Here is a 14675-nt window from a genome sequence, read left to right on the forward strand (position 1 = left end):
AAACACAAGGCAAGAAAAAGAAAAACTGTGCTAGATTTTAACTCGCTGGCAGCAGACCTGCAAACAGTCATACCCACACTCAAACACCCACATATATGTTTCCCTTGAAGCCAGAGAAGCCACAGCCAAAGCTTCTCGTGTTGCCAGCAGCAGACCCGTCCTTCTTAATGAACGGCCATTGGCTGCCGAAAGGAACTCTCCTAGTTGGCAACACCACTTCATCTCCTTCCTTTTATATCCATGCCACCACATGCACACAGTAACCCTTTTTTTCTCCTTCATTATGTCTCCCTCCTCTTCATTCCTTCCCTCTCCCTGTCCTGACCCCCCCCACCCTCCCTCCCTCCTTTCCACCCCTTTTTAGTCTTTCCATAGCCCGTTCATTTGTCTTCATAAGCCTAATTTATTTTCTCTGCCAGATGCAAGCTGACAGCCATCAGTCACTCTCCCACACGTACTGACGCACACACATGACCCCGTGACACGCAGACAAATAACACTAACATGCACGCACAAATGCACACAGCTCTTTTCTCACTTTTTATTCATTTAGCCTGTCTCTATTACGCGCACGCACACACACAGAGGCCATATTACCTCACACGGCTCTGAGGTAAGCTCTGCAGTCACATACCCTCTGCTTTACCCCTGTCCTCCACCCCCTCCAACCCCCAAAACCCTCCCATTAACATTACTGAAGATGGATGTGTCTTCATAGCGGAGATTGATTGCGGATATAGAGTTATGGTGCCATTTGTGTGTGTGTGCACGAGAGAGCGTGTGTGTTTGAGAGTGTGTTAGTGTTAGATGGAGGGCACTTTGGGAGGTGGTGTTAGGAGCTGAAATGCGAGGGAGGCAGGCTTTTCTCTTGTTTCCAGAACCTTCCAGCCGTTGGTTGTCTGTCCGCAGACTGATATTGTGCTCTGTTGAAGGATGGCTTCCTCTCTTCCTGCCTCTCTCACTCTGACTGTGACGCTGTTCATAACCGTGATCTCACACACAGACACACACACACACACACACACACACACACACACACACACACACACACACACACACACACACACACACACAAGCACAAGCATGCATACTCTCACAGACACAATTAGGATGAGATGGCTACTGATACTAGTCCACTTTGAGAGTCCAATACATAATTTACTGACTTTCTCCAAGGACCCTTTTTTGAGCCCTAATCCCTCCTCCCTCCTATCATTTCTTCTTTTGTCACTTTATTGCCATGGTCATCAGGAGGTAAGAGAAGAAAAAAAAAAAAAGTCCACACATCCACACTTCAAACTGCTGTGCGGTTCAGCCTTTTCTTTTGTTAGCGTGTGTGTGTGTGTGTGTGTGTGTGTGTGTGTGTGTGTGTGTGTGTGTGTGTGTGTGTGTGTGTGTGTGTGTGTGTGTGTGTGTGTGTGTGTGTGTGTGTGTGTGTGTGTGTGTGTGTGTGTGTGTGTGTGTGTGTGTGTGTGTGTGTGTGACGCCCCTGTGCTATTCATCATGCTTAAATCCTAAACCAGTGTTGAAATGAAACACTGGAACTTTGTTTAATGGAGCGCCAGACTTCCGTGCTAACTCGTCACTTGAGCGGGCAGAATGAAAAAGAAAATGTGGCGATGCATAAAGGATAACGGTTGTGATGGTGCACAATTGCTGGAATTTCCCCAGTGACACATGCAGTTAAAAGCACTAAAATGTTTGGGGACGTTTGCTTGTCCCGAGCAGCCTCCTGCCCTGAGGGTTTGCACTTCTAATTAATTTCCCTGAAGTGACTTTATGGTTTTTAAAGTTCTAATTTCTTTGTCTGTCTGAGTGTATGCTGGGAAAAGAATGTAAGTGGGCTCTCTGAGGTCTAGCTCTCTGTATTGTTGTGCTTTGGCTTGTGATGTGTGGGGTTTTTGGGGTTTTGGTAATAGATGCAGAAAAAGAGTTAAAAAAAACAAACAAACAAACAAAAAACAGCTGTTGCCTTGTCTTGCTGCAGGTAAATATAATGTGTGTGTGTGTGTGTGTGTGGGGGGGGGGGGTTATGAGGTACTAAATCTGTTTACTGGGGTGCTTCAAGGAGATGTATTAAGTGTCTGTTGTAGTAAAAGTTAAAGTGAAGACAGGATATATGTGTGTTTGGTCATGGTGCATTAAAAGTTTGTATAGACTAATCGTTTGAAACTAAAGCCACTCAATAATGAGACGACAAAAAACCTCTTTTCCAGTTCAGTTGCATAAAAATGAGAGAATTTGATTGTAGGGATTCTCAAGAAAGCAAATACTAATGCAACCCTAATGGTGCGTGTTTCACCAACCTCACAAAATCCGGGGATAGTTGTAGTTTGTGCATATTATCTTAAAGGACACCAAGCTAAGATAGCCAATTAATTAAAACATGTACACAAAATACAGAAATGGTAAATGGTAATGGTAGTCACAAAATACAGAAAGAATTTGGAAAACAGCTATAAGTGTTTCTCTGTCTAATCACATTGTGTGAAGAAGGAATGAATCAACATGTTGAATGAACAATATCTAAACATGTAAGAAAGGAGGAAAATAAATCTGACTGAAATAACATTTAAAATTACAGATCAATTGAAAAATAGACACTGGTTACTAGACTCACCAGTGACTTTGACTATAAATATCCCTGTCAGCTCAAGCTTTTGACAGTATTTGCTAACTTGTGTCTCTTCATGTTTTCTTTTTAATTGAAAAGTCCATACAATAAGCGCAGAAAGTCATACTTAGTACATTATATGTAGTTTGTAAGACAGTAATGTAAAATCAATCTTTAAGACGGAATAAAGCCCATTAAAATGCTTCTTTTAGCAAGAAATTGTGAAATATATGTGATTTTGGTGGTTTATATGACTTTGAATGTACAATTGGATTGATTGATTACTTTAGTGTCTGAAAGTATAGAAATATCCTTGAACAATACCCTGGGATTTCTGTTCTTCATCTTACACATATTTTAGTCATTTGGAGGTTTAAGTCAGAGCTGAAAGAGCATTTTGAACTTCTTTTGTGTTGACTGGTCTACAGTTGCTGCCCATGCTGCGTTCGCTGACATCCGAACACAGAAGAGACTTTTCGTTTATTCGCTCTAAAAATGCTTTTGGGAGTTAAGGTCTGCTTTGATACTTTTATTCCCACAATCTATTCTCATGAGCGTCGATTCTATTTTTATATTTCATACGATCAGACATGTTTTTCACATCACTCAAATCATCAGGCCCTTACTGTTATTGTTAAATGACTGGTATGTTTCAAGCTGCTTGGCTTTATTGTGGTTAGCTTGTCAACGACACCCTGCCAGCTCTGCAAGTGTTCTCTCGGCTATCTTAAAAAAAAAAAAAAAAAAAAAAATCACGCTTTGTGAAGACAAGTGGATAAATTTTGCCGTGCCACTTTTCTGGAGTTATTTGGCCATTAGGTGCTTATTTCCTGCAGAGAGTAAAGGATCAGATTCATGGAAGTGTGTTTCCCGTACGTGTGTTATTTTTTCTCTCCCCCTCTCTTTCTTCTCGATGTTTTGTTCCTCAGCAGTGTACAAAGTGGACGGCCTCTGTGAATTGAGGGGAGGGCTGACAGCACACAGAAGGTTGATTGATGGCTTATTGTGCAACTGGACTCAGCTAGACCGAACTGGTTAGGTGGCGACCCTGTTTTGGCCCTGCGCCCTCCGAGTTTCTTGCTACATTCATTTTTGCTTTCTTTTTTCTCTTCTGCTCACTGGCTACACCTATCCACTGCATCCACACAACGCGTAAATATACATGTCCGTGGCTGTGTGCTCACTTCCTCCTCTTCTCCTCCATGTCTTCTTTGTTGCGCTAAACTCATCAGAGTGACAATCATTCATCGTCCGCTGTTTCCTTTCTTCCTTCCTCGGCACAGTTTGTTTGTCAGTGCTCCTTCAGCAGAGGTTTTTGTCTCGAGTCATTTTGTCAGTGTTCACTTTGCTGCCCATATTCACAAAATCATTGTCCAAAACAAAAAAAGAAAAGGAAAAGGAGTTCCAGTTTTAGTTTTGATTTCGATTAACCTCCCAGTCACCGGACCATTTTTAGCCATCGGAGAAACCGCCAACGACAATGTTTGGCAAGTTTAGGAGAGATAAAGTTAATCCAAACACTCCAGTCAGGAGTTTAAACTGTGTTTCATCCTGTATTTTTTTTCCTCTTGCAATGATTTTCTGCCTCTGTTCTCCACACAACCATAGTGATTTATGGTAATTATCCATCTTTGGGGTCATCCATCAACCGGTTGTTGCTAGGCGATGGGAGCAGCTGTTGTTTAGTCGGGGGAAGCTCCACTGTCAGGGGTGATGCAGGTGAATTCAAAAGACGGCATCTACGAAGCGAGGATGAAGCCGGGCTGTTTTGTTAACGTGTTAGTTTTCTGATTAATGCATTTCGGATTCAGAATCTCCGTCGCGCGGCGGCCACTCATGAATAGACGGAAATAGAAGAACTTAATTGACCTGCTTGTTGAATCATTAACAGCGAAGTGTACACCAGATGATTAATATTAATCATTTCTTACCACGGCCAAACGCTGAGTTGTTCATAACAAAAGAAGATAAAGATGGGAAAGAAAATGACAGTATTTTCTCTTGATGAATCTATTTTTCAAATGACATCTGTCTGATGCAGCTTACACTGAATCACTGCTTGGCATAGTTTCAGTAAATCGCACTCGTATCATCTTTAATTAGCATTAGTCATGCTTTATTGAGAGTTCGTCCGAAAACAAACCAGATGGTTGAAAATGCCTTTGTTGCTCCAGAGCTGTGTTCAATTGTTGGGCTCTTAAATGTGCGTGCGTGCGTGCCGGTGTAGGTGTGTTGGCTGAAAAGTTGCATTATAAAAAGCTGAAATGGGCTGTGCCAATGATTCAATGGCTTCAGTTTTGTGCAAGACTTAAACCAATCTATGGAGAAAAAAAAGTACTTTTTTAGTCGACACTCACTCTTGTGGCATGTTAACGGCAGCTCGGAGGAGAATTGGCCAAATGGGGGCAATTGAGGGAAAGGAAGTTGTATCCTTTCTGTTTATCTCCATGAATTTGACTTGCCAATGAGCACAAGTGGATAAAATGTGAAAAGTATCATCAACGTCAGTCATGGATAACTTGTATTACAGTGAGAGCCAACAAACCGATATCCACCACTCGCTTACATCTGATTTGGACGATTCATTTGAAAAGGCTTTCGGTATATTGACAACATTGTTCAGAAAAGGCAGCAGTATGTATTATGTCGTCTACAAAGGCCGGTCTGTTAGTTACATCCTCACAGTTCTTACACAATGTTTCCTTATCATAGTCTGTAAAATACAAGCAGACTAGTAAATTGCTCTCCTCAGAAAGTCCTTTAACAGATGGTTAACCAGCTCTGATGATTGATGACATCATAGTGCCGGTCGGAGATTATATGTAAAAAAAAAAAAAATGGTGGTCAGAACAACTGACCCGTATTTCTGAGTATCTAGAAAAGCTCTTTTCCACATTTCGGAAGAAATTCTTTGCTGAATGAACTTGGATGCAGAACAATGTTACGATTGAACAAAGAAGGTGGGCTCCAGTGTCTTCAAGAGTCGACCGTCCTGACTGCTCTCTTCTTCCAAACCGGAAGAGCTGTAGAGGCTGAGAAGGTGCATTTGTTTGACACACACCAGCTTTTTTTCCCCCCGCAGCCCCGAAGCTATTGTGCCATATGGCGGACCATTCTTCATGGATTATGGGAGGGTGGAACTGAAGGGGGGTGCTGTTAGGTGAGGCTGTTTAAATGACTGGTCCAGGAAGCCGAGGGTTAAATGATGGGTAATGCATGGTATTAATGGTACAGTGGCATTGTAATGTATTGCAAGCTGGCAGCAATGTAAAACATGCCCTTGAATTTCACCCTGCAACGTTGCTTTAATCACATCAAGCTACACCGAATGTCTGAAATTGTCGTAAAACAGAACGCATTCAGGGAAGAGGGGAAGGTTTTGCAGATCTCTAAAGAGATTATTTATATGAAGGTTTTTACCTAATTAACATTGTTTTTAATTATTTGGTTGCCAGTTTGAATTTTAAAGCCTTTTGTCTGGTGTCGTCCACAGAGCAGTCCAAAGAGTGTCGCCTCCTATGAAACCACAGCCACGACTTTCCCAGACTGGGATTGGGGGGGGGGGGAGCAGGAATGAGCAGGATGGGGGAGAGCAGGGAGAAAGAGAGAGAGACAGAGATTGCCTGACATACTAAGCATTACCATAATTGGCTTTTCTACATGATAGGACAGAGGAAATAATAATGTCATTTTATTTACAGCCTTCTCTCTGCTGAAACACACACACACTCATGCACACTGTACAGGTCAATGACACACACTGATCAGGCCTGTCCAAAGCCATCAGAGGTGAGTGGCAGGGAATGAAGGGGCCGGTGACAAAGCGAAACGGGGGAGAGAAATAAGACTGCCATGCCGGAGCTCCCATTTTGAAGGGCCGCTAAACGCTGTGAGGGAGCGGCGCCGGCCGCCCCGCTACAGATGCAGCGCCTCGACACGCAGGGTAAATCAGCAGGGTGAAAGCTGGCGGAATTGGACATTAGCACTGCAAATGAGAGCCGGGATTGCCCTCTTCTCTCAGACAACATGTATAAATGAAGACGGTTTAAAGGGGAAAGTGCGTGTGTGTGTGTGTGTGTGTGTGTGTGTGTGTGTGTGTGTGTGTGTGTGTGTGTGTGTGTGTGTGTGTGTGTGTGTGTGTGTGTGTGTGTGTGTGTGTGTGTGTGTGTGTGTGTGTGTGTGTGTGTGTGTGTGTGTGTGTGTGTGTGTGTGTGTGTGTGTGTGTGTGTGAGTTTGAATGAATGAAAGAGAGAGGAGGAAACGGGGGAATGTTGATCGTCCATGTTGTGTTCAGAATATCCCAACCCGCCTCATTTTGTCTCTCTAACACAATCGACACAGCAGGCAAGATGGTTCTCTCAAAAAGCAAAACTTTTCAAAAGAATTGATCAAAGCGATTAATTAGTTATCACCTTAAAGAAAACCGGACACGAAACACAACTTTAGGCATCTAAAAACTATCTAGTATAACAGTTTCTCCGACAGATCCCCACACAGGTCAAACTAAAATTTCCACAAAAGTGCAGTGCATCCAAGCACGCACACGTTTTCCCCAGACCCGTGGTGAGGATGCAGGACGTAGAGGGAGCCTTGGAGATCAAACCACAGACACAACAATCCCTCATGATCTGTTGAGTGGTCCTCCATAGTTACAATCAACCTTTTCCTAAGAGAAAGCTTCCATTTGCTTCACTTTGACTCCAGCTGGTTGAAACTGGTGTCTTCAAGAATTGGCAAATACTACAGGTAACTATAATTGAAAGAAAATAGTCATGTTATGGATCAGTTCAACGTTTTGACTCTGATTTAGACTATTGGATTCAACAGTCTGTTGCATCCATTATGCGCAGTGACATTACTGAGGGAATCAATTTCTGTAGTTCAATTAAGCCTCCATCTCCCCGAGCTGTGGCAGCGCACTAATTGGAGACAAACGCAAGAAAATGGGCAAAGTGGGAAAAGTGCAGTAACAAAACTACAAATATTTTGGCATCCACGTCTTACAATAGACGCACAAAAGTGCAAGAGCCTATTTAGAATTCCTGACCAAATAAATGTTGAATCTCTCTCCAGTCCAGCAATCATTTTGTCATCAGATATCACAAAAATTGAGTTTATTAAAAGCTGCAGGATTCGGGCCAAAACTGACATATTGAAGGCACATTCCTCATATCTGGCACTTTCTCAATCGAGTTTGAATCAGGTTTGAAAAACTTGCAATGACTATGAGGCTATTTTTCTACCGAAACAAAAAAAAGGTTAAAATTTCCAGTGACAGGTTTGCGAGGTCCTGCGCTTTGAGATTTCAAGGCACATTTGTTAGCGTTTGTGTCGAGCGTGCATGAAATCAAGGTGCAGTGAGCGCTTCTGCATGTGTGGACCTCACACAGTTCTGTGCCTTTGGGGAAGAGGACGGCTTGTGTGTGTGTGTGTGCGTGTGCATGTGTGTATGTGTGAGGCTGGGGGATGTCCTACTGTGGTGTCACCTGTCTGCAGCAGGAAATCCTGGACTTTGGGCACAACAATAGTGACAGGCTCCTCTCCAGACCCAGATGGCTTCGCTTTCCCCCCACTAGCCACATTGCATCCCTGCTTGCACCTGACACACACACACATACACGCAGCCAATCAGCCCCACCTAGCTTACATCGACGCACACACAAATTTGTGCACACTTAGCAGCAAAGTAACTGAATTCTCTCGGCTCATGTCTCATACTCTATTGTTCAACTTGTTTCCTTGTCTTTTTTCTTTCTTTTTTCTATCAGATCTGCATGCACATATCCACGGACACATGCACGCACACACCTCTTGTTCACTTGCCTTAACACATTTTTTTTCCCTCTCTTCTCTTTTCAAAACTTCCCCTCTTTTCCCCTATCCTCCCTGACAGCACAAAGTGGGCTTACGTTTTTGACTGACAACCACAACAGACACTTCGCTCCCACCTCCCCCTCCCCTGCACCCCCGTTTTAATCCCCTCCCCATCCCTCCCGCCCTCCCTCCCTCTCCTTCTTCCTCTTTTGTTCTGAGTGACGCTCGAAAGCCGCCGTGTCAGCATCTTTTCCATCTCTGATTGCCTTATTAGCCGGCGGTGGCACCCGCAGCTTTTCTGACACAGATGGTGAAGGAGGAGGCTCGAGCAGAAGGAGGGGGGGGAGGAAGGGGGAAAAAATGGCTGACTTGTGTTTGTTGTTGTTACTTTCCCCTCCCACCTCTTCTCGGGCTTGTTTGTGTGGACACTGACACCTCGGGCTGACACTGACACACTCCTAACACTGATGCCTGTCAAGGCAACATACGGAGGATGGCAGGGAAAGAGTAGAATTTAGTGTTGCTCTGCTTTCCCTGGGTGAATGTGTGTTTGTACTGCTGTCAGGTTTCTCTCACTTTGTCAGCGAGCCTGTTTTGTCTCAAACCACTCTCACCACATCAACTTTGAATAGGTTCAGTTTTGCATTTATTTCAATACAGGGAGCTGCGGTTTTTGATGGCGAGGATGAGACAGGTTGAAAGAAGGCTGTACAGCTGCTTTGGCGAAAGGTTAAAATCCCACTAACGTGGAGACAGACTCATTAAAGGTTTTCACGATGGCCCGGGTGTAATTAAGAGCAAACCTGGCACAGAAATAGTTTAATTAAGATCAGGAAGGACGCATGTTGATCATGTGGATTTCTCACACACACACACACACATACACACATGAGGCAGCTGTAGGACTTCTAGCTTTTCCCAGGCTGCGGTAATGGGCACCTCGCAAACATCAGGTATTATGTCCATTCCGATTATGGGATGGAGAGCTACATGCTGTTTGAAGCTGACAGCACATCTGCCTCCTCACTGGAGACTGACTCTGGCACCTCAGACAAGCATCTTATGAGGGATGGATTGGGGAAGCTGCCTTGGCATATTTAACCCTCTTATTTTCCTCTTCTAGCCTCCTGTATAATCGTCTTTCTGAATCAGCCTCCTTTGATATTTTGCTGTTAAATCGCAAAGTATTTATGTTTTTCAGTAATTTGAGAAAAGTTACATGGCAAATAAGGACAGCGGCCATTTTCCATTTATACTATAAATTTCTCTGTGTTCTTTTAAAATGGCACACTCAATGCTGCGAGTACTCAGGGAGCACAGGCGGTAACAACACGGCTTGTCATGTCCACTGGCCGTTTCCTAGCATCACGCTGTGAGGACTTCCACAGCCGATGCCAAGTTGACTCCAGCCAACCATGGCTTGGCAAGCCCGCTGCAGCTGGCATTTTCCTCTACTATCTCTTACTCGTGAACCCATAGTATGTGTGGCATGTTGGAAAAATCAAGCAAATCAAAGTCAGGAACAGAACTTTGGCTGCTGTCTATCAGCAAAACAGACAATTAGGTATTGTAGAAGGAATATCTGACTCTCGGGTGCTACTTCAGTTTAAAACCTGACAATAATATCAATATAAATAATAAGATTGGTATCCACAAGGAGTTTTTCCTTTTTTAAATCTCTTTTTCTTCATCTCTGCTCTTTACCCTTGCTAAGTTATAGTGTTCAATAGCGCCATTAGCGAGTGCATTGAGGAGGACATTTGTCATCGTCAGGATGTGGATGTTTGGCACTTTGTTGTCATCCTTTGTCCTCTGCTCAGTCTATTGACAAAGATTCTTTGGATTATTGGACTCGCCGCCTCCATATAGTGAAAGCACATTCTTGCATAACGACTGTAACAAAATCAAATTGATATCTAACATCATTTTTATTCTCTTTACAGCTTATGGACCTGAAGATGAGTTCATGGAGGGCAAGACTGATGAGGAGGAACATCTGCAAGACGATGGCCTTTCCCTTGATGGTCAAGATGCAGATTACCTTTTCAATGATGATGAAGATGCAAGAGATCACTACAGCTGCCAAAACTCTCCACTCAGCAATGGCACGAACCCAGACGCTGGGTACGCTTCCCCACTCAGCACCACCAGTGATCAGCTGGTTGACCTCAAGACCACTGCCTCACTCAGTGATCAGGAAAAGGTAGAAGACAAAGTGGCGGAAAACACAGAGTCAGTCAACGGGTTGTCTCTGCAGGACAGTCTGGAGAAAATGAAAGCCGTCTATGCAAACCTGATCTCAGATGCATCCTGGTCAAGCATTGCTCTGGACATGCTGAAAAGTAAGCACGGGAAACATTTTGCAGCTAGCAACAGCAGTGGAGCTAATCACAAAGGGAGCAATGGGTTTCTGAACAGTCACAGCCCAGGCACTGTCCATGTGAAGAACAGATGTAGCAGTACCAACACCTCAGCCACTACTAATGTCACCACCAGCAATACTACTACAAGAACAGTGTCGAGCAACAGTGGCCACAATGTAAGTTCTGGCAGCACAGGAGGATTAGCCTATGACTGGCATCAGGCAGCTTTGGCTAAAACCCTGCAGCATACCCCGTACCAACTCCTTCCTGAGCCCAGCCTTTTTAGCACCGTGCAGCTTTACAGGCAAAACAATAAGCTCTATGGTCCAGTTTTTACTGGAGCCAGCAAGTTTAGGTGTAAGGACTGCAGCGCAGCCTATGACACTTTGGTTGGCCTAACTGTACATATGAATGAGACAGGCCACTACCGTGATGACAACAAAGACACGGAAAACGATCGAAGCAAGAAGTGGTCCAAGCCACGCAAACGTTCTTTGCTGGAGATGGAAGGAAAAGAAGATGCCCAGAAAGTTCTCAAATGCATGTATTGTGGTCACTCTTTTGAGTCCTTGCAAGATCTCAGCGTTCACATGATCAAAACAAAACACTATCAGAAAGTGCCTCTAAAAGAACCCATGCCAGCCCTTACCTCAAAGCTGGTACCCCCAACCAAAAAAAGAGCATTTCAAGACTTGATGTCTCCGAGCTCCCCAGAATCTGTCTCATCTGGCATAGTCATGGGAGAGTCTCTCAAAGACCAAAAAGTGGCCAATCCTTACGTCACGCCGAACAATCGATATGGTTACCAAAATGGTGCCAGTTATACTTGGCAGTTTGAGGCACGAAAGGCACAAATTCTCAAATGCATGGAGTGTGGCAGCTCACATGACACCTTGCAGCAACTGACAGCCCACATGATGGTCACGGGACACTTTCTTAAAGTCACAAATTCAGCTTCCAAAAAGGGCAAACAGTTAGTGTTTGATCCAGTAATTGAAGAAAAAATTCAGTCTATTCCGTTGCCTCCCACTACCACTCGCCTCCCAGCGCCCAATGGGAAGTCTCAGCCTGACTCTCCATTGCCCCCCTCAAGCCCTGAGGAGAAAAATGAAGAAAGGAGAGATGAAGAGATGGAGGAGGAGAAAATGGAGGTCAGGGAAACTGAGAAAAAAATCAAAGAGGAGAAAGAAGACTCCCCTGAAAAAGCTGATAAACCTGGTAAAAGCAGACCTTACCAATACCTTACGGAGGAAGACTTAGAAGAGGCACCTAAAGGTGGGCTGGATATCCTGAAGTCTTTAGAGAACACAGTTTCAAGTGCAATCAGCAAGGCTCAAACAGGAACACCAACCTGGGGTGGATACCCCAGCATTCATGCTGCCTACCAGCTCCATGGAGCATTAAAGCCTACATTGACCTCAAGTCCCCAGGTACAACCCTTGTTCAGTAGCAGCAGTTTGAAGACAATGTCAACTGATTTAGGCTCTTTGATCCATTCGCCAAATAGTCCTTCTCCACCACCAAGTCAAAGGAGTAATGTGTTAGCTATGGAGGAGCTTGTAGAAAAGGTGACAGGAAAAAAACCAGTCAAGAATGAAAAAGAAGAAAAGCCAATTGAGAACAAGTGTAGATCTGCAAAGTCTCCACTGGCAAATCCTAAAGACAAAGATGTTTCACCCCACCCAGAAAGCCTCTCAAAAGTAGTGAAAAGCACAGTTGAGGATCAGGCTGAGATGAAAAGCAATGGAGAGCAGTCAGAGAGCAAAATGGCTATCCAGATAAAGAGTGAGGTTGGTTCACCAAAAAAGACTGTGAGTAATGGCTGCAGTAACTTGAGCATCATCACAGATCACTCACCTGAGCAACCTCTTGTCAATCCTCTCAGTGCTTTGCAATCGATCATGAACAACCACTTAGGGAAAGCTTCAAAAGTGTCTACGTCCTTCGTAGATCCCTTTTCAATGCTTTATAAGGTCAGCAACTCCCCTCAGATGAAGCAAGCAGACCCCACAAATCAGTACCACAATGAAGAGGATGATCAGCCCATGGACTTGACAAAATCCAAAAACAAAGATGGAGGTACTGCAAAGAGTTCTCCATCCATGCCGAACAACAACATGAACAACACCAAGCCAGTTTTCAAAACTTTCTCTCAAGCATCATCTCCACCGTTGAGGGAGAATGCGTTGATGGATATATCAGACATGGTGAAAAACCTGACAGGCCGCTTGACTCCAAAGTCCACAACCCCGTCGTCAGTCTCCGAGAAGTCGGACCTCGATGGTTGTACTTTTGAAGATGGAATGGAGGAGCTCTCTCCTATCCAAAGACGGAAAGGCCGACAGTCAAACTGGAACCCCCAGCACCTCCTGATTCTCCAGGCTCAGTTTGTGTCCAGTCTGAGGGAGACTCCTGATGGAAAGTTTGTAATTAATGACTTGGGTCCCCAAGAACGGGTCCACATCTGTAAATTCACAGGCCTCTCTATGACCACCATCTCACATTGGCTGGCCAATGTAAAATACCAGCTAAAGCGGACAGGAGGCACAAAGTTCCTGAAAAATATTGACTCTGGCCAACCTCTGTTTTTGTGCAGTGACTGTGCCTCCCAGTTCAGGACTCCCACATCCTACATACACCATTTGGAGTCCCACCTTGGGTTTACCCTGAAGGACCTCTCCAAGCTGTCCACAGATTTATTAGAGCAGCAGGCGGTCACCAGAATAGAGGACAAGACTTTCACCTCGTCTGGACTTACTGAAGAGGACACTGGCTCAGTTTATCAGTGCAAGATGTGCAATCGGACATTCGTGAGCAAACATGCAATCAAATTGCACCTTTGCAAAACACACGGAAAGTCGCCAGAGGACCATATCATGTTTGTGAAAGAGCTGGAGAAATTTGATAAACAATGAAGTCGGACAACCTTGATAGCATGACGGGTTACTGTTGCACTATAACTCTAAGCTACAATCTGTCATAACACATAGTGCCACAACCGTATTGAGCATTGTTATGACACATGCAAATGTGGGAGCTTTAATGCCACAAACTTTAACTACTCAGTTAATTATTAGCCGACATTGCTATGGTTGAATATTTCCGTGACAGAACTGTACCAAATTGGTTCAGCAGCCATGGCACTATATAGTCATTGACTGATTGTTGCTTTTCTAATGCACTGCATCTTAACTGAGCCTTTAGGAATAGTCTGTTGTTTAAAAACTGGACCATGCTCTTACTTTGTTCACTGCTTTTGACATTTTTTTTTTTAAGATGAATATATTTCAACACAACTTGCATATTATTTATGAGATAGTTTCTGCATGTTTTTTTAATGTCAAGCAGTGAATATATAATGTCTAAGGAAATTTCAAACATGACCAAACTGATATCCCTGTTTTAACAAATTAAAATTTCGGATACAACTGTTTATAGCAAAGTCTATGATAAAGGATGGTATTCTAAAATGTTAAGGTGATCACAGCACTTTAAGTAAGTGTAAACTAATGAAGAAATGTATGAGTAAAATGGGCAACACGTGATTTCTGAGTTTTAATTCCCTTGGTCGACATGACGGGAGCTAGTTTCTGTTCGTCCATAAATCCCACAAATTTCTATAAAATGTTAAGAGTCTTTGTTCCTCTAAAAATATTATTTTGTGGTGGTTCAACGTGTACAGTATTTGCTTTAGTAGGCTACCAATTTTGTTATTGTGGAGCTACAGTTGTAAAGTTAATGAAGTTTAAAACTTATTGTATGAATAATCAGCAAGTATGTATACATGTATGTCAGCATATCTTGCTCTTTACAGTTCAACATTATTTGTACTGTGTGCATTTTTACAATGTTATTTTCTAGACAAATGTGGTTGGGTTGGGGAT

The 14675-nt window shown here is 43.6% G+C and overlaps 1 protein-coding gene across 1 annotated transcript in view; it reads left to right on the plus strand.

Moving 5' to 3' along the window:
- Nucleotides 1–14077, plus strand: part of tshz1 (teashirt zinc finger homeobox 1) — a 30421-nt gene extending 16344 nt beyond the window's left edge. Inside the window, exon 3 of the mRNA XM_080516391.1 lies at nucleotides 10372–14077. Within this exon, the coding sequence (XP_080372517.1) occupies nucleotides 10372–13706 (3335 nt within the window). The 3' untranslated portion in view covers nucleotides 13707–14077. The remainder of the gene's footprint in view (nucleotides 1–10371) is intronic.
- The last annotated feature ends 598 nt before the right edge of the window (nucleotides 14078–14675 follow it).

The sequence above is a fragment of the Blennius ocellaris genome (assembly GCF_963422515.1).
Source record: "Blennius ocellaris genome assembly, chromosome: 20".
In the NCBI taxonomy this organism is placed as follows: domain Eukaryota; kingdom Metazoa; phylum Chordata; class Actinopteri; order Blenniiformes; family Blenniidae; genus Blennius; species Blennius ocellaris.